At 51.7% G+C, this 22,071-nt stretch overlaps 1 protein-coding gene across 2 annotated transcripts in view; it reads left to right on the top strand.

The window, feature by feature from the left end:
• The window catches only part of SDK2 (sidekick cell adhesion molecule 2), a 259,843-nt gene that overhangs the window by 187,376 nt on the left and 50,396 nt on the right, over positions 1-22,071 (top strand). For both annotated transcript variants that reach the window (XM_037808622.1, XM_037808621.1), the window contains 13 exons: positions 1,798-1,974; positions 2,295-2,431; positions 2,982-3,129; positions 5,014-5,154; positions 6,655-6,836; positions 7,653-7,768; positions 15,083-15,278; positions 15,415-15,513; positions 15,953-16,144; positions 17,449-17,570; positions 18,326-18,435; positions 18,575-18,725; positions 21,188-21,425. In XM_037808622.1, the coding sequence (XP_037664550.1) occupies positions 1,798-1,974; positions 2,295-2,431; positions 2,982-3,129; positions 5,014-5,154; positions 6,655-6,836; positions 7,653-7,768; positions 15,083-15,278; positions 15,415-15,513; positions 15,953-16,144; positions 17,449-17,570; positions 18,326-18,435; positions 18,575-18,725; positions 21,188-21,425 (2,009 nt within the window). The remainder of the gene's footprint in view (positions 1-1,797; positions 1,975-2,294; positions 2,432-2,981; positions 3,130-5,013; positions 5,155-6,654; positions 6,837-7,652; positions 7,769-15,082; positions 15,279-15,414; positions 15,514-15,952; positions 16,145-17,448; positions 17,571-18,325; positions 18,436-18,574; positions 18,726-21,187; positions 21,426-22,071) is intronic.

The following is a 22,071-nucleotide window of genomic DNA, read 5'->3' as shown; positions in this document are numbered from 1 at the left end:
TCACCACAGCATTAACTATAGTATCAGGAAACAAGGAGCTAAACTAAATATCCAGTGTTGAGAGATCAGTTAAATTACAGAGATGAATTACATGAGATGAAACACATGCAACTGATAGAAATCATGATGTAGAAATGTCACCTGAAAAAGAGTTTATGATATTTTGTTGAGGGGGAAAAGTGTCTTATAAAATCAGGTGGATTGATCATAAATTAGATGATGAAAGATAGATAATTTTTGTAAATATACTATATAAGTAAAAGCATATAATAATGGCTGACTTTTACTGACCACTGATGTCTCAGGCACTGCTCTTTTATATTAGCTCACGGCAGTCCTATGAGGTTGGTGGTACTGGTTTCCACATTTTACAGATGAGGCACCAAGAGGTTAAATAAACTGACCCAAGATCACAAAGTGCGTGTCCAAGTAGCCAAAGCAGCAGGTGACCGTGGAGTCTGACCCACAGCCTGGTGTGGTGGTGCACTGCCCATGAGGGGAGGGACAGAGTGGAGAAAATTCTGGAAGGTGCACCATGAGTGATGGATAACTTTTGAGTTTTCTTTTCCTTTTCAATTTTTTAAGTCATTCTGATTCTCACTTTTTAAAATAATTAACTATTTGTAGTTTTAGGACACAGGAAAATTGCCCAGAAAGTACAGAGACATCCCATGTCCCCTCATGCACAAATAGTTCCCCTTGGCGACATCTTTATGAGCACGTTACACTTGATACAATTGACAAACCCATACTGATGCATGGTTAGCGACTGGGTGTCTAGTTTACATTGGGGCTCACCCTTTCTGTCCTACAGATCCTTGGGTCTTAACAAATCCATTTTGTCATGTGGTCACCATCGGAGTATCTACAGAATCACTTTTGAGTTTTCTTTTCCTTTATTTTTTCTTCTCTATACTTTCTACTTTTTTTTTAACTTGAGTTAAAAAAAAGAAAAAGAAAAAGAAGAAAAGTTACAGACACTCTCTCCCTAGCCATCTTCAGTTCTCTAAACCTAGAGACTTCTGTGGCCCCAGGACCTCTGGCACCCCCACCCTGCCCCCAACCCCACTGAGTGAGTGAGGGGGTGATCTGGGCTCTCCTCAAAGCCACACATCTGGGGTGCCAGCCCGCGCCCTGCTCCGGCCTTCCCTGGGACAATAATATGGCGTCCTACCCAGAGCCACGCTCGGCGCGTGTCCACGATGATGATAATGGCTGTATTTCCTCAAGAACAATTCCAGAAAAGATATTTCTTATTGTCAGGCACGGGCATGTGTGTAATTTCTCAACTCCCCCTTTGTACTGACTGACCGAAGCTAAAGTGATTTTTTGGACACTAAAGTCAATTTGTCACATTGATGCATCGATCTAATGATTCCCCTCATAAAACTAATTCCAAAATGTAGTCTGTGCGGAAACTTTAATTCTTTTTCCAGCTGTAATCTTTTAACCTCCTCGGAAGGAGAGCTTTTGTGCTGGCTGTTTTGTGATGGCTCCGCGCCAAAAGCAACAAAGCCCCGACCTGGACCTGAACTAAAGGTGTAAACGACTGATAATGATTTAATAGGTTATTTCTTCTGGACGTAATCTCCTTACAGGTGGCTCAGGCTCGTCCCCAAACCCAAGACAAGCCGCAGAGGAACCACTGTGCCCTGGGTTTCTGAAAGCTTCCCGTGCCTGGCGATTGCCTCCCCCTGCCCACTTGTGTAGCTCACGTATCAGGAGAAGCTTTGGGCTGAGCCCCTTTCCGGGAAGGCTCCCTCCCTCTCTGTGCTCATCGGTGCTTCTCACTCTTAGGTACGTCTGGGAGAAGGATGGGGCCACCCTGGGCACGGACAGCAACCCCCGCATCCGCCTGGACAGAAACGGCTCACTGCACATCTCGCAGACATGGTCCGGGGACATCGGCACGTACACCTGCCGAGTGCTCTCAGCTGGCGGCAATGACTCACGCAGCGCCCACCTGCGCGTCAGGTAGGGGCAGCCCTCCTGGCCCCAGGGCCAAGGGGAGAAGGCAGCAACGGGGAGGCCTCCTCTTGGCCAGCCACCCTCTCTCAAGACCCATCCCCGCACCCTTCCAGGCCTTTCCCCCAGCACAGAAGGCCCCTTCAGGAGCACAGGAGTCTGGGGGTGGTATTTGGACAGGTGAGCTCCGATGCAGATGGCTCAAAGGCCAAGTTTGGTGGCCAAGTGCGAGGCTCCCGGAAGCCCAGGGTCCACCTGCCCTGAGCCCTCGGTGGCCCCGTCACTGGGCTCTAGACCTCTCAGGACACCTGACTCATCTGTCTCCTCAGGCAACTGCCCCACGCACCCGAGCACCCAGTGGCCACGCTCAGCTCTGCAGAGAGGCGAGCCATCAACCTGACGTGGGCCCGGCCCTTCGACGGTAACAGCCCCTTGCTGCGCTACGTTCTGGAGATGTCGGAGAACAGTAAGGCTCCCTGCGAGCCCCCTCCCCGAGCAGGGCAAGGGGGGCACGGGCTGAGAGCATGGACTTGGGAGTAGCCTGGGGCGAGGTTCCGAGCTCCTCCGCTCCCTGGTTCTGCACCTCTGGGCGCCTCAGCTTACGTCTGTAAAATGGACCGATGGAGGAAACCATGAATGCAAGGTGTTAACCCAGGGCCTGGCACGAGAGGAGCCTCCCAGGCGCAGCTGCTGTTTTTATTTCTATTCTCCAAGTCCCCAAGCTGTGAACTCCAAAATTAGCGGGAGTTTTACATATGGTTTACCTGGAGTTCGCCGATTTGAGGGAGAAAAAACTAAAATAGATGAATGCATCTCAGGCACCCTGAGCCCCCACTTCACTCCCAGCACCCTCCAACCCTGGGTCATGCGGGCCAGTGTGGAGAAGAAAAGTGACCCCAGCCTCTGCTGGACCTCGGCAAGCCCGGGCAAGGCCGGAACGCTGCTGGGAATGGGGGATGGGAGGAAGCCACCTCCCCAAAGATGCCCCCTCTGCCCCCACCCTCCTGTCCCTGCAGATGCCCCCTGGACAGTGCTCCTGGCCAGCGTGGACCCCGAGGCAACCTCAGTGACGGTCAAGGGCTTGGTCCCCGCGCGCTCCTACCAGTTCCGCCTCTGTGCCGTCAACGACGTGGGAAAAGGACAGTTCAGCAAGCACACGGAGAGGTGAGGGGGCGAGCATGACTCCAGCCGGGGCAGGGCGGAGGGGGCTGCCTGCAGCGTAATCGGGACGGTGGGCGGGGCCGGGTCTCTTCTCTCTGACCCCTCTGGGTGTCCATGTCCACATCTGTAAAATGAGTGCAAAAATTCTAGCACCTGCCTCCCAGGAACACTGGGAGCAATCAATGAGATAATCCAAGGAAAGCCTCCTGAGCTGTGGCTGGCATGCCATGAGTGGTGACTGCATTTAGTCAGTTGTCTGCAGACCTGTGAGTTCTGCGAGTTCAAAACTTCCCCCATTGAGCAACACATCCCCAGGGGCTGTTGTCATTGTTCGTTAAATGCAGGTGAAGTTCCAGAGGGATATAGCAGCCTCACAGATTTCCATAGCCGATGCCTTGTGTGACACCTGGCATTGTTAGGTTCTCAGCAAAGCTTTTGAAATGAAGGAAATGGAATAAAAACAGCAGGTAATCCCCCTTAAAACACCACGCAGTAATTCCCCACTAAGTAGGGGGCAAATTCCAGCCACCTCCAACCCTTAGACCAGGCAGCCTCCTCCAGTGAGACGGAAGTCGTCCATCACAGAGATCCAAGTGACCCCAACACAAATCACGTGTGAGAGTCACGGACTTGACTCTTTCAAAGAGGCCGCTCGGCCCCTGTGCAGAGACCCCCTGACTGAAATCAGTCATCTTGGTTTGGCTGCAGTTCCGATAAGTTTCAGTCTGTCTGGCTTTCACAAGGGGGAGGCCACTGGGGCCACGAGACAAAGTGGGGGAGGTGTGATCGGACAGCCTGGCATGGAGGGCGGTGACAGGGAATTTACTTATTTCCTGTTTTTTGGGCACCTGCTGCTTATTGAGGCCTTGTTTGGATGACTGGAGGTAGCACAGGAAACAACAGGCCCGACTCCAGCCCTTCCAGAATTGCAAAATCCCAACAATAGAGAGACCTCGTCATGTCAGACGACCCACCCCACAGTTTCTGGAGCCCTGTGGGCTTTTCTGTGTAATGTTGATTCATCTTCCTAATGAATCATCATGCTAAGGGCCCTCAGTCACCAAGAAAAGGTTGAGCCACACTTACTTCAGGCTTTAGAAAGACATAGGAGTACACGATACGTTTTGGAAAGCTATCCATCAGAAAGCCGAAACATAAAAATAAACAGAAAGGGAAACACATCCATCAAAAATAATTAACTTTTGTTTTTAATGGGTACATGTCAGTTATGTGAAAAATACACTTAGGTGGAACGCCGTGTTCCCTGGCAATGCCAGAGAGATGAAATGTAGCACTTGGCTTCAGAAGGCGGGGTGCTCTCCCACTGTCACCCACACACCATGCCTAGCCCCACCGCCCACCCCCCACCCTGCCCCCGCCGGGGGCTCAACCGGTCGGTAAAGGAGGTGCATTAGGGTAAACCACATTCCTGGGATCAAGTAGTTAACACTTCTACTTCTAAAATGCTTGGACACTCATGGCCTCATCAGCACCCACAGCTGCTGCTTTGGCAAATGAGAAACTGAGGCCCACACCCCTCAACCACACAGAAAATACACATAGTCATTTGGTGCTTTACAGAATTTTTAAAAGACTCATTTGCACCTGAACCAGTCTTGTAAGGCAGGCAAATGGAGTTTTACTGTATTTCTTTATTAAGAAACAAAGCTCAGAGAGGTTGTGTGACTTGCCCAAAGACACACAGCAATCAAGTGGTGGGCCTGGGCTCTGATTCCCAAACCTCCCAACCCCACCTACCCACGTATGCAGTCAGTGAGGGACGGAGCAGGCAAGGGTCCGGGCTCCTCCTAGCCCTTTAAGTGCATGTATTTGCCCCCAAGACTGACAGCAGCAAGGTCCGCCCAATCTCGGTGTTTTCCGGTCCAGGGTCTCCCTTCCCGAGGAGCCCCCCACGGCCCCTCCACAGAACGTCATTGCCAGCGGCCGCACCAACCAGTCCATCATGATCCAGTGGCAGCCGCCCCCCGAGAGCCACCAGAACGGCCTCCTCAAGGGCTACATCATCAGGTAGGGCCCCCCACCCCACCCAGAGACAGGAGGGGTGCCCCAAAGCAGAGGGGAAGAGGATTGGGACAACCAGGAGTGGAATGGAAAGCTTTGCAAATTCATGTTGGGTGCTTCTCCCTGTAACAAGGTTGGACAACAAGAAATGGTTAGACTATGGCAGGGAGCACTTAAGTTAGACACCTAAAGGAACTTCCAGCAGAGAGAGCTCAGCATACCAGCAGTAACGGCTGCGGGAGGAGATACACTATAATCTCCTAAAAGGCAAGCCTGCCAGATGTCAGGAATGAGACAGGAATACATCTGCAGTGAGACAGAGGAGGAAAGAGGTGACAGAGGGATCAACCACCTGTGAGATCCAGAATATTCCATCATGGGCCAGATATCTTTCAGGAGGGACCAGGAGTGGACAAGGGCCAAGGACTGGTCAAAATGCAAAGCCCTTTCTTTGGTCCTTATTGGAAAGTGGAGTCCAATTGTGCAGCCTTTCATTTTTATATTTGACTGAGGACTACTTTACTAGGAACCTAAAAGTGAGTTCTTAAGGGTGACAAAAATTTGGTATCCATTAATTAAAATTAGCATGTTATTTGAGGTTACTAAGAACTCTGTGTTCTGACTCTGGCTGGCTGCACAATTCTAGGCAACTTTGCAAGTCTCTTTCCTACACACGTGTACCTTCAGAGCACTGAAGTTCCCCAGATTTAGAAGTTTTTGTTATTTCACCTGCTCCATTTGTTGGGGCTTTTGGAGTAATCCTGAAGGGCATTCGTTCTCGAAGGATAATCCGTGGGCCAGTAGCATCAGCATCACCTGAGAACTTACTAGAAATGCAAATTCCTGGAAGACTCGTGCATTGCCAGGGGAATGTAAAATGGTGCAGCTGCTGTGGAAAACAGTTCAGGAGTTCCTCAAAGAATTAAACATAGAATTATCATATGACCCAGCAATTCCAGTCTTAGGTATTTTTTTTTTTAATTTGAAAACAGTTGTTCACATGAAAACTTCTACATGAGTACAGCAGCACTATTCACAGTAACAAAAAGGTGGAAACCACCCGAACACTCATCAACTAAAGAGAGGAGAAACAAAATGTGGCCTGTCTGTATGACGTACTATTTTTCAGTCATTGAAAGGAACAATACATGGCTACAACATGTGATCCTTGCAAACAGGATGCTAAGTGAAAGAAGCCAGTACAAAAGACCACATATTATATTATTTCAAGTACCTGAAATGTCCAGGACAGAAAAATCTGTAGAGACAGAAAGCAGATTCATGGTTGCCAAGGGCTGGGAGTGGGTTAGGGGGCAGGGTTGGAGGGAAATGAGGAGTGACTGCTAAAGGGTATGGGTTTCTCTTAGTGGTGATGAAAATATTCTAAAATTGACTATGTTGACAGTGGCATGTGTGTATATTAATATACTAGAAACCTATGAATTGTGCACTTTGATTGGTGGGTTGGCTAAACGGACCCCTCTGCACCCCGCCTCCTGCCCCCAGGTACTGCCTTGCCGGGCTCCCTGTTGGGTACCAGTTTAAGAACATCACGGATGCTGATGTCAACAACCTGCTGCTGGAGGACCTCATCATCTGGACCAACTACGAGATCGAGGTGGCCGCCTACAACAGCGCTGGGCTGGGTGTCTACAGCAGCAAAGTCACCGAGTGGACACTGCAGGGAGGTGGGCAGGGCCTGTGGCTGTGGAGGAGCCGGGCTTCCATTTCTCCCCTGTACTTTAGGGCCCTGTACCTGCGGGTTCTGTACCTGCAGGTCCTGTATGTTAGGGTCCTATACCTTCAGATCCTATACCTGTCAGGTCCTGTTACCTTTCGGGTCCTGTACCTGCAGGTTCTGTACCTGTTGGGTCCTGTACCTTAGGGCCCTGTACCTGCAGGTCCTGTACCTTAGGATCCTATACCTGTTGGGTCCTGTACCTACGGGTCCTGTACCTTAAGGTCCTATACCTGTTGGGCCTGTACCTGTCAGGTTCTGTACTTGTGGGTCCTGTACCTGTCAGGTCCTGAGAGCCTCAACCTGTGTCACCTGTTTTAACCAGGCCCTTATTATTCACTGTGGGGATGGAACCCCCACCTTGTACCTGGCTGACCCTTAGGGAGTAAGGACTTGGAGGAAGACAAGAAGCAGCTCGGATTGGGCATGGCAAAGGGCTGAGGCTTCATGGACGGGGGCACCTTCTGCAAAATTTCACATTTACTGGATCGTGACACAGCTGATGTCAAGCCTAAACCACCCCCAAAGCGGTTGCATCCATCACTTTTATTTATCATTACCCTGTGAGGTGGGTCAGGCAAGTTTTATTAAACCCAGATTAATGCAGAGAAAGTAAGAGGCTTCTTAAATCTACACAGTGAGGGCAGAGTTGGGGGAGACCAAAGCACAAGTCTGCCGACCCCATCCCAGAGTTTTCTCTGCTTAACTGTGCTAGGCACACTCATTGTGCCCCCTCCACCCCACCATTCTCTCTTCTCTCCTCCAGTTCCCACGGTCCCCCCAGGCAACGTCCACGCCGAAGCCACCAATTCCACGGCCATCCGCTTCACCTGGAACGCCCCCAGCCCCCAGTTCATCAATGGAATCAACCAGGGCTACAAGGTATGTGGGGCCACCCTGTGCCCCAAGGGGGAGCCCTGAGATTCCCTGCAGGAGGTCCGAATGCTGGGATGAGGGGAACAAGATGGCATCCCCCCTGCATTTCCAAAATCCAAGCAGAGGACATGTGATAAGGGCCAAGGGCACCTGGGTTCCCTCCAAGGCAGTGTACAGGCCGTGGTGAGGATGGACACTGCCCAGTCCGCAACCCCACGATGGGTGGCATCTTCTGAGAGACTGGGTTATGGGGGGTGCCCAGTTGGTTTAAAGCTCCGTGGCCCCATCAGAAAAATCCAGAATCTACTCTTACCTCCAATCCATGGATCCAGTGGGCACCTGCTGCAACATGGCTCCCCCAGTGGTACTTGACCCAGCACAGTGTGTGCATGAGGGCCCGGGATCAGGACCCAGACAGACTTGGGTTAAAATCCTGGCTGAGCCGCTTGCTAGCACCTGTACAAGTGCCTGAATCTGTGTGAGATTCGTTCGATCAATATGTGTTGACCACATACTAGATGCACTGTTCTAGCTGCCGAGGAAACAACAGAGAACCCTCAGTTTCCTCATGTGCACGTGCTGATTTCTTAGGGTTGTGTGATGACTAAATGAGATGATACCTGTAATTTGTTCAGCACCAGGACAAGTACATAAGTGCTCAGAAAATGATTTCTGTAGTACTCGTAGTAAATTTGCTCTAATTATAACTGCACTGGATGTCAGGACTTCTCGATCAAACCATCCTAGAGCCAGGCCTTGGGTCTCTCCTCCAATCCCACAAGAAACACCACGCCTGTCCTCCCCCTATGAGAACTGAAGATTGGACACCTCTGCACCAGGCAACAGCCAAGATTATTTCTAGGACTCATAGCCTTAGCCGTTATTACTGCAAGTTGAGGGCAGCTGGGTATAAAGGGACCGAGATTAAGTCACGAAGGGGATTTTCTGCTGGTGTTGGAAGTTAACAAGGCCTGGGCCCTCTCGCTGCCAGGGAGGTGGGAACCCAAGGCCGAGCGGTGGAGCTGGATGCTGCCTGGAAAAACCTCCTAACTGGGACTCTGGGGGGTGGCAGGGGAGGGAAGCGGGAGGCCAAGCTGCAAGCTGAGGAGGAAAGGAGCTGAGTGGGAACAATTTGCTTCTTGCCGCCATTTCTAAGCATGAAAGTTTTATTCCACATCTGGGAAGGCTGGACTACAAACTTCAAAGGGAAACAATCCCCTCTCCACCTCAAGGGCCAGGAAGCCTGGCCAGGTGGCTGGGACAATTAGGACAACAGCCAGGGACCACCCAGAGTTGGAGGAGGCCGTGGAGGCATGCCGGGTTCCCAGGGCTGCTGGAAAAGGTCAGCAGAAATGAATTGCCGCAGACAGGTGAGAAGAGCTTGCACTTAAGAGGTAATTTCTTCAAGCCGGGCGATGCTAAGGGCTTCACTCTTGGTCTTTCTCTCATGCAAGCTGCTCGAGGGCCCTAGAAAGTATATTGTCATCATCCACCCATTTTACAGACGACAAAACCGAGGCATGAGGAGGAAGCAACTTGTTCAAGGTCAAACAGAGTAACTGCAAAGCTTAGATTCAAACTCCAGAGCCTAGACTGTTTCTTATATTAAAAAAGAAAATGTATTGTGTGGCTTTCAATTGTAAAATTACTACAACTTGATTCTTTTTTAAAGAACAAAGGGATAACAACAAAAAAAAATTATAATTCCACTACCCAAGGATACCCACTAAGAAGATTTAAGAGTTTTTCTGGCATGTAATATCTATTTCTATATATGCCGATAAAGCACTGTATGCTAGATTGGCCCTAAATCCTGGCACTGAAAAGAAGGCTGCGGGGAATTTTTCTCTTGCTTCTTTGACCTGTTGTGTATCACAGAGAAGAAAGGCAGTGGCTCCAAGCTAGCACATTGGTCCCTTGTATGTCTCATTGAGAATGCAAGATTTTTTTTTTTTTTCATTTTTAATTACAGAAAATCTCAAACACCTACGAAAATAAGGGGACAACTATGGGGCACACCCCTGTCCTCATCCCAGCCCATCTTCAACAATTACCAACTCCCAGCCACTTGTGTTTTGTCTTTTCCCCAACCCTTTGGCCCCTCCCCTGGAATACTTGGAAGTAAATCCCAGGCATTGTGTCATTTCATCCATAAATATTTCTGTAGAGAAATATTATAGGTAAGAAGTCTATTTTAAAACATAACCACATTATCATTATCATGCCTAAAAATATCAGCTGTTCCTTTAATATCATCAAATATCCAGTTAATGTTCATATATCTCTGATCATCTCATAATTTTTTGACTAGTTTGTTTATTTGCTTCAGGATCCAATAAGGTCCACACGATTGTGACTGGCAGGTTTTTGTTTGCTTGTTTGTTTAGTTGGTTTTTTAGATCTCGGTTAATCTATAGATTCTCTCTCGCTCTTTTTCTTGTATTTTATTTGATAAGGAAACTTGATCATTTGTCCTATAGAACTTTCCACAGTCTGAGTTTTGCTGATTGCATCCCCATGGGGTTGTTTAGTATGTCCCAGGAATGCTAAATTTGCAGTAAACTGTAACTTGGAGCTAGAGGCTTTATCAGGGTCTGGCTTGATTTTTTTTGCAAAATATGGCTTCCAGGATGGCGTTGTGTATTTCCATCAGGAGACACACATGTCGGGCTGGCTGTCTTATTGTGATGTTGGCAACCATTGCGTATCTTGTCTGGTCTAGTATTTCATAAGGGGCTGCAAAAGAATGGGGATATTCAGATATTATAATTTCCTCTTCATTTATTAACTAAAATACTTAAAAAATAATTTTCCCTGGATCAACCTTTTCATTACCCAAATGTACAGTTCATCCAGAAAAAGGGTAGTGCTCAATTCTTTTCTACCACTTACTGATTTTCACAATAATGAATGGGCACCCCAGCGTCTTCTAAGGTGACAGATGAGGATGGGTTTGGGGAGGTCCTTTTTTGGTCTTGTTTTGTTTGGCTTTAGGGGTTGTATTGTGAATTCAAGGATATTTGTCATGTCCAATATATTTCAGTTCACTGCCAATAACAATTCTTATCGATGCCAAATTGCCATCGTTGATCTCTTTCAAGTTGGCTCCCTAGTCCTTTTGACACGTTCCCAGTGGTCCTGGATAACTTCCTGGCTATCAGGTATGATGAGACGTTCTAAACAATACACTTTCCCTTCCTCACCTGGAATCAGCCATTTCTTCAAGAAGCGCTGGCTCCTTATAGTAGAAAATTATATTTAGAGACCACACTCGGCATTAGGTGCTCCTTGCTCATCTGTTGGTTGTTGTTTTGTTGTTTCTAGGCACTGCTAAAAGATAACCAGAAGTAATTTAAAAAAAGAAAAAGAGATAAAATACATACTGATCCTTCCCATCCAAATTCAGGACTACAAACTTTTTAATAATTTCACTGATCTTTTGTTTGTACCTCTTTTCTCCCAAACTGAAAATCCAGTTCTACCCTGCGATATAATTGCTCATCTACTTTACTCCACAACACAGCCAGCAGTTTCAGAACGACAACATGAACACTGTGATTACTGAAAATGGTGGAAGATTATTTGCTGCTCTTTTATTCCCAGGGTGTATACCCCTCTGGGGATGTTCTTCATATTATTGTGCTTTAAAATCTTTTGAAATAGTTTTCTGTCTGTGTAATTTTCATCCCAGCTCAATACACTGTTGGGTTCATTTGTTTCATTTTGTTTTGATATTTTTAGGGATTGATTTTTAAAATTTAATTTTGCTCTGTGATTATGTAGAATATTACATGGTTCCAAGATCAAATTTACAAAGTAAAGTAAATTCAGAGAAGATTTGCCTCAATCCCAGTCTTCTCTCTCCCCCTTGCATTTGCTTTCTGTTTTTGTTGTTTGTTTTGCTTTTTTCCCTTCTGTTTCTTTAATATAAACAAAGACATTCATATATAACCATGTATCCTCTCCTTAGATAAATGGCAGCATATACTACACACTTTCTCCATCTTGTTTTGTTTTGTTTTTTAATTGATAATATGTCCTGGAGATAACACCATAGGAAAATTTAGAGCTAGTCCTCATTCCTTTTTTACATCTGTATAGTGCTCCATTATGTACATCCCCCATGGTTTAGTCAACCAGCCCCCTAGGGATAAACATTTTGGTTGTTTCCAGTATTTTACAATAATAGGCTTTGCCGAAGTGAATGGCTCCATGAACGCATAGTTTTAATTTTCACGGAAGTGTCTGGAATAGATTCCCAGAAATGAGGTTCCTGGGTCAAAAGGTAAATGTATATATGATTTTGCTAATATTGCCAAATTCCCCTCCACTACATTAATTTTTAAATTTTTAATTTAATTTTTTAAACAGGAAATATATTTACCTAATTCAAAAACCAAGAAAGATCTTTAAAAAAGTATAAAGCGGAAAGCCTCCATCCCACCCAGTCCCCATCTGCCTGGTTCTACTCTACCTAAACCCCAAACTATTCCCATCCCCAGCTAGCCACTATTGGTGGTTTCTTACATGTCCTTCCAGGGTATTTTGTGGAAATCCATGTAGAAGTGCAAATAGATGGAGAGAGACAGAGAGAGAGGATTTCCCCTTCTTTCTTTTCATAACTCCAGTAGCATGCCATGTACACCTCCCTACACTCTCATTATGTACTGCCTCCCCCAGAACAGAAGGGGCACCGCTTCGTTTACTGCTCCAGCCAGGTAGATATCACGATCCTCTGTAATAGACTGAGGCTCAGAGAGGTTGAGCGACTTGCCCTAGGTCACACAGTAAGTGTCAGAGCTGGGCTCAGATTCAGATTTGCCAGCCACACGACAGTGTCCTCTTTCCTCTCTACTTTGGCTGCTTAGCCCCCCTTCCCCTACCAGCAGCGCCCCTCTTCAATTACAGGGTGCGACTACAGGGTCCCTACTACAAGGAGAGTTACTTGTCCCAGGAGCCTAGGTCTGATGCGTCTCCTCCAGCGACACACTCACCCGCACACCCCGGCCACACTCAGCGAAGCCCAATCTGCTTGAAATCCAAGACCAAGGACCTACGAGGTCCTTGAGAGCACTGACCCCTGCTGACAAGGAGCGGGCACAGAGACATCAGAGAGAGGCCCACAGGCACGCATCTAGCACCAGGTGCACCCTCTTGGGGTCCACAGTTTGAGAGCCAGCCACTGGGGGGGTCCTTGGGCAACTTACTCAACCTCTCTGTACCTCAGTTTCCTTTTCTGTAACAGCATTGGATTGGAACTGTGACCCCCAGCAAATGCTCCCTGCAATGATAAAATGGGACTGGTCAGTGATGGTCTATCCCAGTGCAGGGCACATAGTAAGAGCTCAGCAAACAGTAGCTTTGTTAACCTGGGTCTAGGCTGGAGATTTGGTGCCACGCTGCTCAAGGCCCAGTGCCTTTGGGGCAGTAGAAGGTACAGAACACAATTCTACTCCCTTTCCGGCTCTGAGGATGGCTTCTTAGGCCCAAGCCTCCTCCTCTTCAGATGCAGCTGCAGAAAGTAAAGTCACATCCCCGAGTAAATATTTTGAGGCGGCCACAGGGAGCCAAATTCCGGCTGCCGTTTTAGGGTTTCAGGCATGGAGGTGCTGGATAACGAAGTCCATGTTGTGATTCCACGAAACCACACTTCCTTACCCTGTGTCTTTCTTCTGGGTCATTCTTGTGGGCAAGGCCCAGTGAGGTTGTCATAAAGCACCTGCAAAGACACTTTCTTTTTCCTTTATTTAAAAAAAAAATAAAAATAGTAGTGATTATAATTGGCCTAAGCCCAATAAAATAATATTTACCCAGATTTTACACCACACAATTAATTCTAACAGCATAATTAATTCACATTTACATTAATTAAATTAAATTAAAACATTAAACTTGTTTCTTAGTCTACTCCAAATAAATTCAGCAATTTAACTGCTGTGAAACAAGATAACCAAAGTAAGGAGTATATTTAACATACTTATTAAATGCCACTTAGTATTTCTGATTAGTATTTTTAGGGTCTAATTAGTGTCTAGTTTACTTGTTATAGGCTATCTTTTCACAATACCAATTAAATTTCAAAACATCCTTTATAAACAGGCGGCCATGGAAAAGAGAAGATTAAGCATTGTTACAGGCGTGAGTTAATCAGGAATTGGCCTGGTATTGTTTTATATCTATAAATACCCATGCTTATTAAAACCCATCAAGTGTTGCTTTTCACCATTAATTGCTATTTAATCAACTTCAAATAAATGAGTGAATCTCCGAGACCAGCTGTCATTGCCGGAGACAGATGAAGGGCCCCAAAACGGGAGAGCGAGGTGAGAGGGAGGAGCAAGACGAGGAGGAGGGGAAGCCGGTGTAGACAGCTGAGGGCTCGTGTGTGTAGAGGGGAGATTAGAGGGAAAATAGCACTGAATTTCCAGGCTGGGTTTTGTTGCCTATACCTCCACCTCCAGGTGATGTTTAAGATTGAAATCCCAACTTGCAACAAGTTTAAAGGATTAAGTTATCTAAAAATGAAAGTTCCCCATCTCCATAAGAGTTGACCCTTGGATAACTCCAAGAGGGAATCCGACCAGCCTGCATGGAGAAAAGATGGTTAGGAACCCAGATATTGGAATCAGAGGCATCTGGCTTGGAATCTCAGCTTCCCACTTGCTGTGTGACATTGTGTTAGTCGCTTAACCTCTCTGGATCTCATTTTCTTCATCTGTAAGATGCAGAGCTGCATTCAGGAGCATACATCCTGTGCGGTTGCCTAGGGCCCTGTGCTTGGAAGGGCCCGTGCTTGATTTAACACTCAGCCATGACCATTTTGAAATTCTTAATTATTTTTGAACAAGGGAGCCAATATTAGTCTCCTAGAGCCACACAGTGGGTGGCTTAAAACAACAGGAAGGTATCCTCTCATGGTTCTGGAGGGAGAGCTGTGAAATCCAGGGGTCTCAAGGCCGTGCTCCCCCCGAACGCTCTCGGGAAGGCTCCTTCCTGGCCTCCTCCAGCTCCCGTGGCCCCGGGCTTTCCTTGGCTTGTGGTGGCCTCCTCCAGTCTGTGCTGGGTTCCCTCCGTGGGTCTCCATCGTCACGAGGTTTTCTGCTGTCTGTGACAGGCCATATTGGACGGGGGCCTGCCCTGGCTCGCGTGACCCCACACTGACCTGATCCCACCTGCAGAGACCCTGTTTCACAGGTGCTGGGGTTGGCTGCAGGGTCCTGGGCCCCAGCACACCTGCCCGTCGTCCCGGCCTGTGGGAGAGGCCTTGGCCTCTTCCGGAACATTCTTGCCTCCCTGCCTGATCTGCCGACCTCTCCCCAGCTGATCGCCTGGGAGCCGGAGCAGGAAGAGGAGGTTACCATGGTGACCGCCCGGCCCAACTTCCAGGACAGCATCCACGTGGGCTTCGTGTCCGGCCTGAAGAAGTTCACCGAGTACTTCACCTCAGTTCTGTGCTTCACCACCCCCGGGGACGGGCCCCGCAGCACCCCGCAGCTGGTGCGCACCCACGAGGACGGTAGGCACCCGCGCCCTGCTCTCCCCCACCCAGGGGCCGGCTGGGGGCCCTGGGATACCACGTGCGGTCCTGCAGACGGTGGCCCGTCTCGGGCTCTCACCGGCGCTGGGCGGGGTGGGGCCCCTTTTGACTGCAGTGCCCGGGCCCGTGGGACACCTAAGCTTCAGTGAAATCCTGGACACCTCGCTGAAGGTCAGCTGGCAGGAGCCAGGGGAGAAGAACGGCCTCCTCACAGGTAGGCACGTGTGCGCTGCTGCGTCGAAGGAGGGGCCAGGGCCAGGGAAGGTCATCTCGTCCATCCCCCTGCCTTCGAGCTGGTTTTCAGCCGAACCCTCCTAGCTGGTCCGCTCTTTCTTAGAAATGCTCAGAGCAGGCTCTGGACATCTCGACCCCGTAACACACCCAAGTCTCCCGTCCCCGACCTCCAGCCACAGGCCTCTAGAGGCCACGATGACCGCTTGGTCTCTTGGCTGCAGTCACCTCCCAACGCTGCAGCCACCGAGCTTGCACCTGGCGCCCAGGCCCAGGCCCGGCAGCCCCCGCCCGCCCTCTGCCCCTCTGCTCCCAGCGAGGATCTGACTGCCGGCGTAGTGAGGAAATGGGAAGTGGCACCGAGGGGTCAGGGCCCACGAGGGCCACCGCCCAGCCGCGCCACCACCGGGGGTTCTCCCCAGGGTACCGGATCTCCTGGGAGGAGTACAACCGGACCAACACCCGCGTGACCCACTACCTGCCCAACGTGACCCTGGAGTACCGAGTCACGGGCCTCACCGCGCTCACCACCTACTCCATCGAGGTGGCCGCCATGACCTCCAGGGGCCAGGGCCAGGTGTCCGCCTCCACCATCTCCTCCGGGGTGCCGCCAGGTGGGTGGCTGCTGCTCGGGGCAGGACTCCCAGGCCCGGACCGCTCGCACGCCCAGGATCCCGTCACAGGGGCGCCCTCCCGGTCAGGCGGGGCTCCCCTCCCGCAGTGCTCTCCCTGCCCTGGTGGGCCGCGCGGCCAGGGGCTGCCCCAGAGCAGACCTAACCCCCAGGACGCAGGGCTTCCGGGCAGACTCCACGGCTCGGCTGCGCCCTCCACGGTGCTCACTGGGGGACCCCACCCTTGTCTCGTTCCGCCCCAGACCCTCCTGCACCTGATTCCGCATCAGGGAAGGGCTCAGCGGTTCAGGGAAGAAGTCTCACTGTCACCTGGATGCCAAGTGGTGTTGGTGTGGTTGGGGAGGTGGCAGAGCCCTGGGGAGTGGTCTCAGGCCTGACATAAAGAGCTGGCAGAGGTCTGGTCTCAGTTCTGCTTCTCCCAAGCACTGTGACCTTGAGCAACTGACCTCTGTGCCTCAGTTTCCCCATCTGTATACATGGGATTAGATAACCACATGGTCCCGTCCAGATCAGTCAAGACAGAATGCCTTAACCTGCCCACCTCGATGGCAGAGGTGACTGAGCTTTGGTCAACCCTGGACAATTGTATCAGTGATACTAAGACATATTTATGTAGTACTCCCCAGGCACAGAGCTAAGCACCTATAGACATCTACTCATTTCCCCCTCACAGCGACCATGAGGCAGGTGTTGTTATTATCTCTATTTTGCAGAGAAGGGTGCTGAGGCACAGAGAGGTTAGGTAATTTGCCCAATGACACACAGCCTAGAAATGGAGGAGCCGATTTGAACCCAGGCCGTCTGGAACTTGAGCCCCAAGAGCCTCTGGGTTCCCTGGTTGGAAGATAGGGGTTGCCTCTTGCACCCACCACTCCTTCCAGCCTCCCTCAGCCATTGTTGGATTTGGGGAGATGGGGAGTAATGGGTAGCATATGGGGACGCACAGCAGGGGAAGTTTGAATTGGTTTCTTTCTGAGGCCAGCCTGTTTTTGTGCAGCCTCAGGAGCAGCTCGCTCTCATCCAAAACCACAAGGAGAGGAAGCCCCTTGTACACCCAGCCCGTGTTTCCTGGCCCCAGGCAGCCTCAACTCTGGGAGGCCCCTCAGCCCCCAAACCTGCGTCTCAGGCTCCTGGTCTGACCATGGAGCCATGGAGCACCGTAGCACACGGGAGCACAGAGGGGATCACGTGCCGCACGGTTCCCTCCACGTACACTAAGCCCTATATGAGGTAGAAGGAGGTGCTTCTCGTCCCATCGCCCTCCCCACCTGGCTTTCCTTTTCCAGAACTCCCGGGGGCCCCCACCAACCTGGGCATTTCCAACATCGGGCCCCGCTCTGTGACTCTGCAGTTCCGACCGGGTTACGATGGGAAAACCTCCATCTCCCGCTGGCTGGTGGAGGCCCAGGTAAGGCCTGTGGGGGCACTCTGGGCATGGGAGCCAACGCCCCACCTTGGGCACAGCCCTGTGCATGAGTGCAAAATCAATTGCAAACGTAGGCCGGGATAAGTGCTCTCCTGCAACACTCAGATGGCCAAACACACCCCAAATACCCACAGTTCCCAACACCCCTCACCATGCCCTCTACCCCCACCTCCTCCACCTCACCTGAGCAGCACACACACGTGCACACACACGGACACATACACATGCACACACACACATACCAATGCTCTCCTGCCTGACCTGAAAAAATAACTAGTTGCTCCCTGAATCCTTTAAACCGGTGGGGTTTAAGCCTTGGCTGCACCCTGGGGTCAGTCATCAGGGGAAGCTTTTGCAAGTCCTGTTGCCTGGGTGCCAACTCCAGAGAGTCTGCTTCTGACTTGACCAGCCTGAGTGGCCTGGGTTTTTGTTCTCCAGGATGTTTAAGACAATCACCCGGGTTGCTTACCAAGGACACAGATCCCTGGGCACCGGCCCCCAGGACTCCTGTTTGGATAGTTCTGGGCCAGGGCCCAGGAATGTGTTTATAACCAGCCCACCACGAGATTCTGTCACTGGAGATGCTCCTTTTGAGGAGTCTTGGAAAAATCTGGAAAGATGCTGGCCCCCAGGTGAGGGGCTCCCCAGGTGAGCCCTGGGATTCCAGCCAAGACCTTTCCTGAGCAGGGCCTGTGCCCCCTGCAGGGCAGCAGGGCTAAGGCCCCTCCCTCTTCCAGGTGGGCATGGTCGGGGAGGGAGAGGACTGGCTGCTGATTCACCAGCTCGCCAACGAGCCCGACGCCCGCTCCATGGAGGTGCCCGACCTCAACCCCTTCACCTACTACAGGTAGCGCGGGTGGGGTGGATGGGGCAGGATGGGGTCAGGGAGCACCGGGCCCTGGGTGGAGGAGGGCCCCACTCTGGGAGGGCTTTGGCTCCGGGGTCTCACCCTCACCATCGTGAGCCCACCCCTCCACCCTTCCCAGCTTCCGCATGCGCCAGGTGAACATCGTGGGCACCAGCCCGCCCAGCCAGCCCTCCCGGAAGGTCCAGACCCTCCAGGCACCCCCTGACATGGCCCCTGCCAACGTGACCCTGCGCACGGCCAGTGAAACCAGCCTGTGGCTCCGCTGGATGGTGAGGCTCCAGAGAGGGCAACCTGCAAAGGTGCCCTTGGCTAGTAGCATCCCAGGGGTGCCCCCTAGAACACCTGTGGCTCCTTTTCTTTTCCTGACTCCCAGCACCAGGCGAGGGGCCTGATAATAAACGTTACCCCAGTGAACCAGTGACTCACATGAGAGGAAGAGGTTTGAGAGCACTGTGTGTTCATGGTGTCACATGCCTGGCATTTTGCATTTGTTGTTTCCTTTAAATCCCCCAGCAGCCCTGCAAAAGACACATTATTACAGCTAAGAAAGCTGAGGCCCAGAGAGGTTAGGCATTGGCCCCTGGCCACACAGCTCCTGCATGGTAGGTCTGGGACTTGGATGGAAGTTGTTCTGTCACGCTAAGTCCAAGAGTGAGGAGTTCTTCTGAGCTTGAAGATGAAGTGAAGGGGTCAGCTGGGGATGAGGGAGAAGGGTCCTTTGGCTCTCAGTTTGCATATTGAGGGTCATTATTCCCAGATGACCTTGCACGAGGTAAGAAATAGCTCATTTATCAAGGGCTTCCTCTCCTGCCAGACACTGTTCTGAATGCTTTCTACAAAGCAAGTCTTTGATTCCTCTCGATGAGCCCTGGAGAACAGAGTGATCCCGCTTTCTATTGTTCGGGCAAGGAAACTGGGGCAGAGAACAGGTGAACGGCTCATCTAGCATCCCCCGCTATTTAACAGCAGGGCTGACAGCCACAGCCCCAGCCCTCACCCCTGGGCACACGGCCGCCTCATCTTCTGGGGGATCAGAAGCCACAGTTTCTCCCCTGGGGCAGCATCTCCCCACACAGGGGCCCACAAACCAGCCGTCCAAGAGGTGCTCAGGACCTAGAAGAATTCTTAGACAAACCAGTGGGGGGACCACCCCAGATCGCAGCTCCTTAGTGAATTCTGGAACCTGACATGGGGAAGAGTCTGCTGACCCACCTCGCCAGGCCCATCTGGCCACGGACTCTTTTGGTGCTGTGTAAATTCTCTCCCTCGTTCCACCAAACGCAACTCGCCGAGCACCACTGAGGGCTGGGGGTTACAGGGAGGTGGTACCTGCCCTTCACTGACATGCACGGCCTGATACAGCAGGTGATGGCTGTGAGAGCACATGGCACTGTCAGCCTGCGTAAGTGTTCCTTGTTAATTGTGCCCCGAGCAGAGCTGTCTCTCAGCCCAGCCAGGGGATGGGGGCCCGAGAGCCCCGTACACGCAAAGCCTCTGTCACCAGCACCCTCACCTCCCCGTCCCCTCTCTCCACTGACTCCCGAGCTCTCCCCCCAGGCTGCACCCAACCCCCTCTCCTCCTTCATCTCACTTTAAGTTTTCCAAATACTGAAAGGTTAAAGAGTCTGGTATCCAAGGGGTCCGGAGTGGGGGATAAAAAGGCAATCACTGCCCTCTGCCCACTAGTGGTGCCCAGCTGCCCCCTTCTCCTGGCAGCAAAGGGAACATGCCACCCAAGCTCCATCTCATGCTCTCGCTCCCATCGACTGTTGTCTCAATAGTCTCTAGTCCCTTTCCCCAAGTGTCTGTGGGAGCTGGGGACTGGCAGGGGCAGTGAGGGGGCAAGCAGGGGCTGCAGTGGGACAGGATAGTGACCGTGTTGGCCATGGACTTTTTGGAGCCCCCCACCGGCAGGCAGAATCAGGAGGAGCTGGTGAGCTGAGGGCCGAGGGTGCTGCAGCTCCAGCTCTGTCACCTTCACAGGTGGGTCTGAGAGGCCTCGGCTCACACCTGCTTCCACGCACAGGTTCTGCCAAGGTGCCCACTCCTCCATGGCTTACCAACACCCCCAAGGTCATCCAAATGACCCTGAACCAGTGAGCACCCTCCCTCTTCCCACCAGCCCCCAGCTGAGTCATAAGGCCCAGGAGAGGAATCTACCTTTTATCTTTGTTGAGATTCAAAAAAAGGAGGCGGTTTAAAATGCAGCAGGAGAGACTGAGGTTTGCTGGAAGGAAGGACTTCTTGGAGGTGACTGGCATCCCATCCCCGTGCGGGTTTCTCCAAGGGCAGCATGAGCCGGGACCAGGCATGTTGTAGGCAATTAACAATAATGCGTGTGGACAGCTTGACCGAGGGAGCTAAGTGATGGAGGGAATTGAAGCCAAAGGTGGCCAGACTTATCAGCACCTTGACAGAGGACCTTGTGGGTCTCCCTGTGGGTCCCACAGACCTGGCAGGATAGTAAGTTCATCACGTGCCCAATGAAAAAGGGATACAGCCTCTCCTCAGAGCCCTGATTGGAGAGGTGGGGGGCTGGGCAGCCATCAGAAATACAGAGTGACACCATCTAAACCACACTGGGGGCCAGCGTGCCGCATGGTGGGCTGGGTAGTCCTGAGGGCTCCCTGGAGGAAGGGGCACCGGTCCCCGCCCACCCCAGGGACGTTCTCCCACACTCAGGGGTGGGCCCGGCCTCACAGCTGCTCCGCCCGCCCCTGCCTCGCTGCAGCCCCTGCCGGAGATGGAGTACAATGGCAACCCCGAGTCGGTGGGCTACAAGATCAAGTACAGCCGGGCGGACGGCCGCGGCAAGACCGTGAGCCACGTGGTGCACGACCGGGTGGAGCGCGAGTACACCCTGGAGGACCTGGAGGAGTGGACCGAGTACCGCGTGCAGGTGCAGGCCTTCAACGCCATCGGGAGCGGGCCCTGGAGCCAGCCCGTGCTGGGCAGGACGCGGGAGTCAGGTAGGCCCCCTCGCGGCCAGCTGCCCCGCGGCCGCCTCTGCTGGGACACCCCAGCCCACCCCCGACCCGCTGCCGTCAGGGCCACCCGAGGGCACAAAAGGCTGAAGCCGCTGTCTTAAACATGGCCTAGTGCCTCTTTCCCGCATCTATGCACAACGTCTAGGCTGAGCGTCCCCCCACGTTCCTTCCCTGTAGCCCTCCCCCAGTCCCACCCCCGCTGCCCCCAAAGGAGGCAAACTGCCCACCTCCCTGCCCTCGGCTATGACCCTGACACTTGGGGTGCCTGAGAAGGGGGGACTGGGGAAAGCGCTTGCTCTCAGAACATTCCAGAAACAAAATCAGGGGCTCACAGAGGTCCTGCAAGGGCTCACCCACAAAACAGGAGCCCCAGCCACAGGCCGCCGCTCGGTCACTCACACGGGGTTTACGCCCCTCCTGTGGACTGGCCGTCCCGGGCCCCCAGTCACAGCTGTGCTCCCAGGAAATGCAAGTCCTCCGAATGTAGCCCGGGCAGAGGGGAATTGGGAAGGCAAATCTGAAACCAGCAACGGTGTCTGCAACGTTCCAAAGCCAAAAGGAATCAGAGGGGGTAGTTTGCTCTTTGGGGACCACCTGTGCCATGTTGTGTCTGTAGAGCAGGGAAAGC

This window comes from Choloepus didactylus, chromosome 18, assembly GCF_015220235.1.
Source record: "Choloepus didactylus isolate mChoDid1 chromosome 18, mChoDid1.pri, whole genome shotgun sequence".
NCBI classification, from domain to species: Eukaryota; Metazoa; Chordata; class Mammalia; order Pilosa; family Megalonychidae; genus Choloepus; species Choloepus didactylus.
This window is presented reverse-complemented; position numbering and strand designations above follow the sequence as displayed.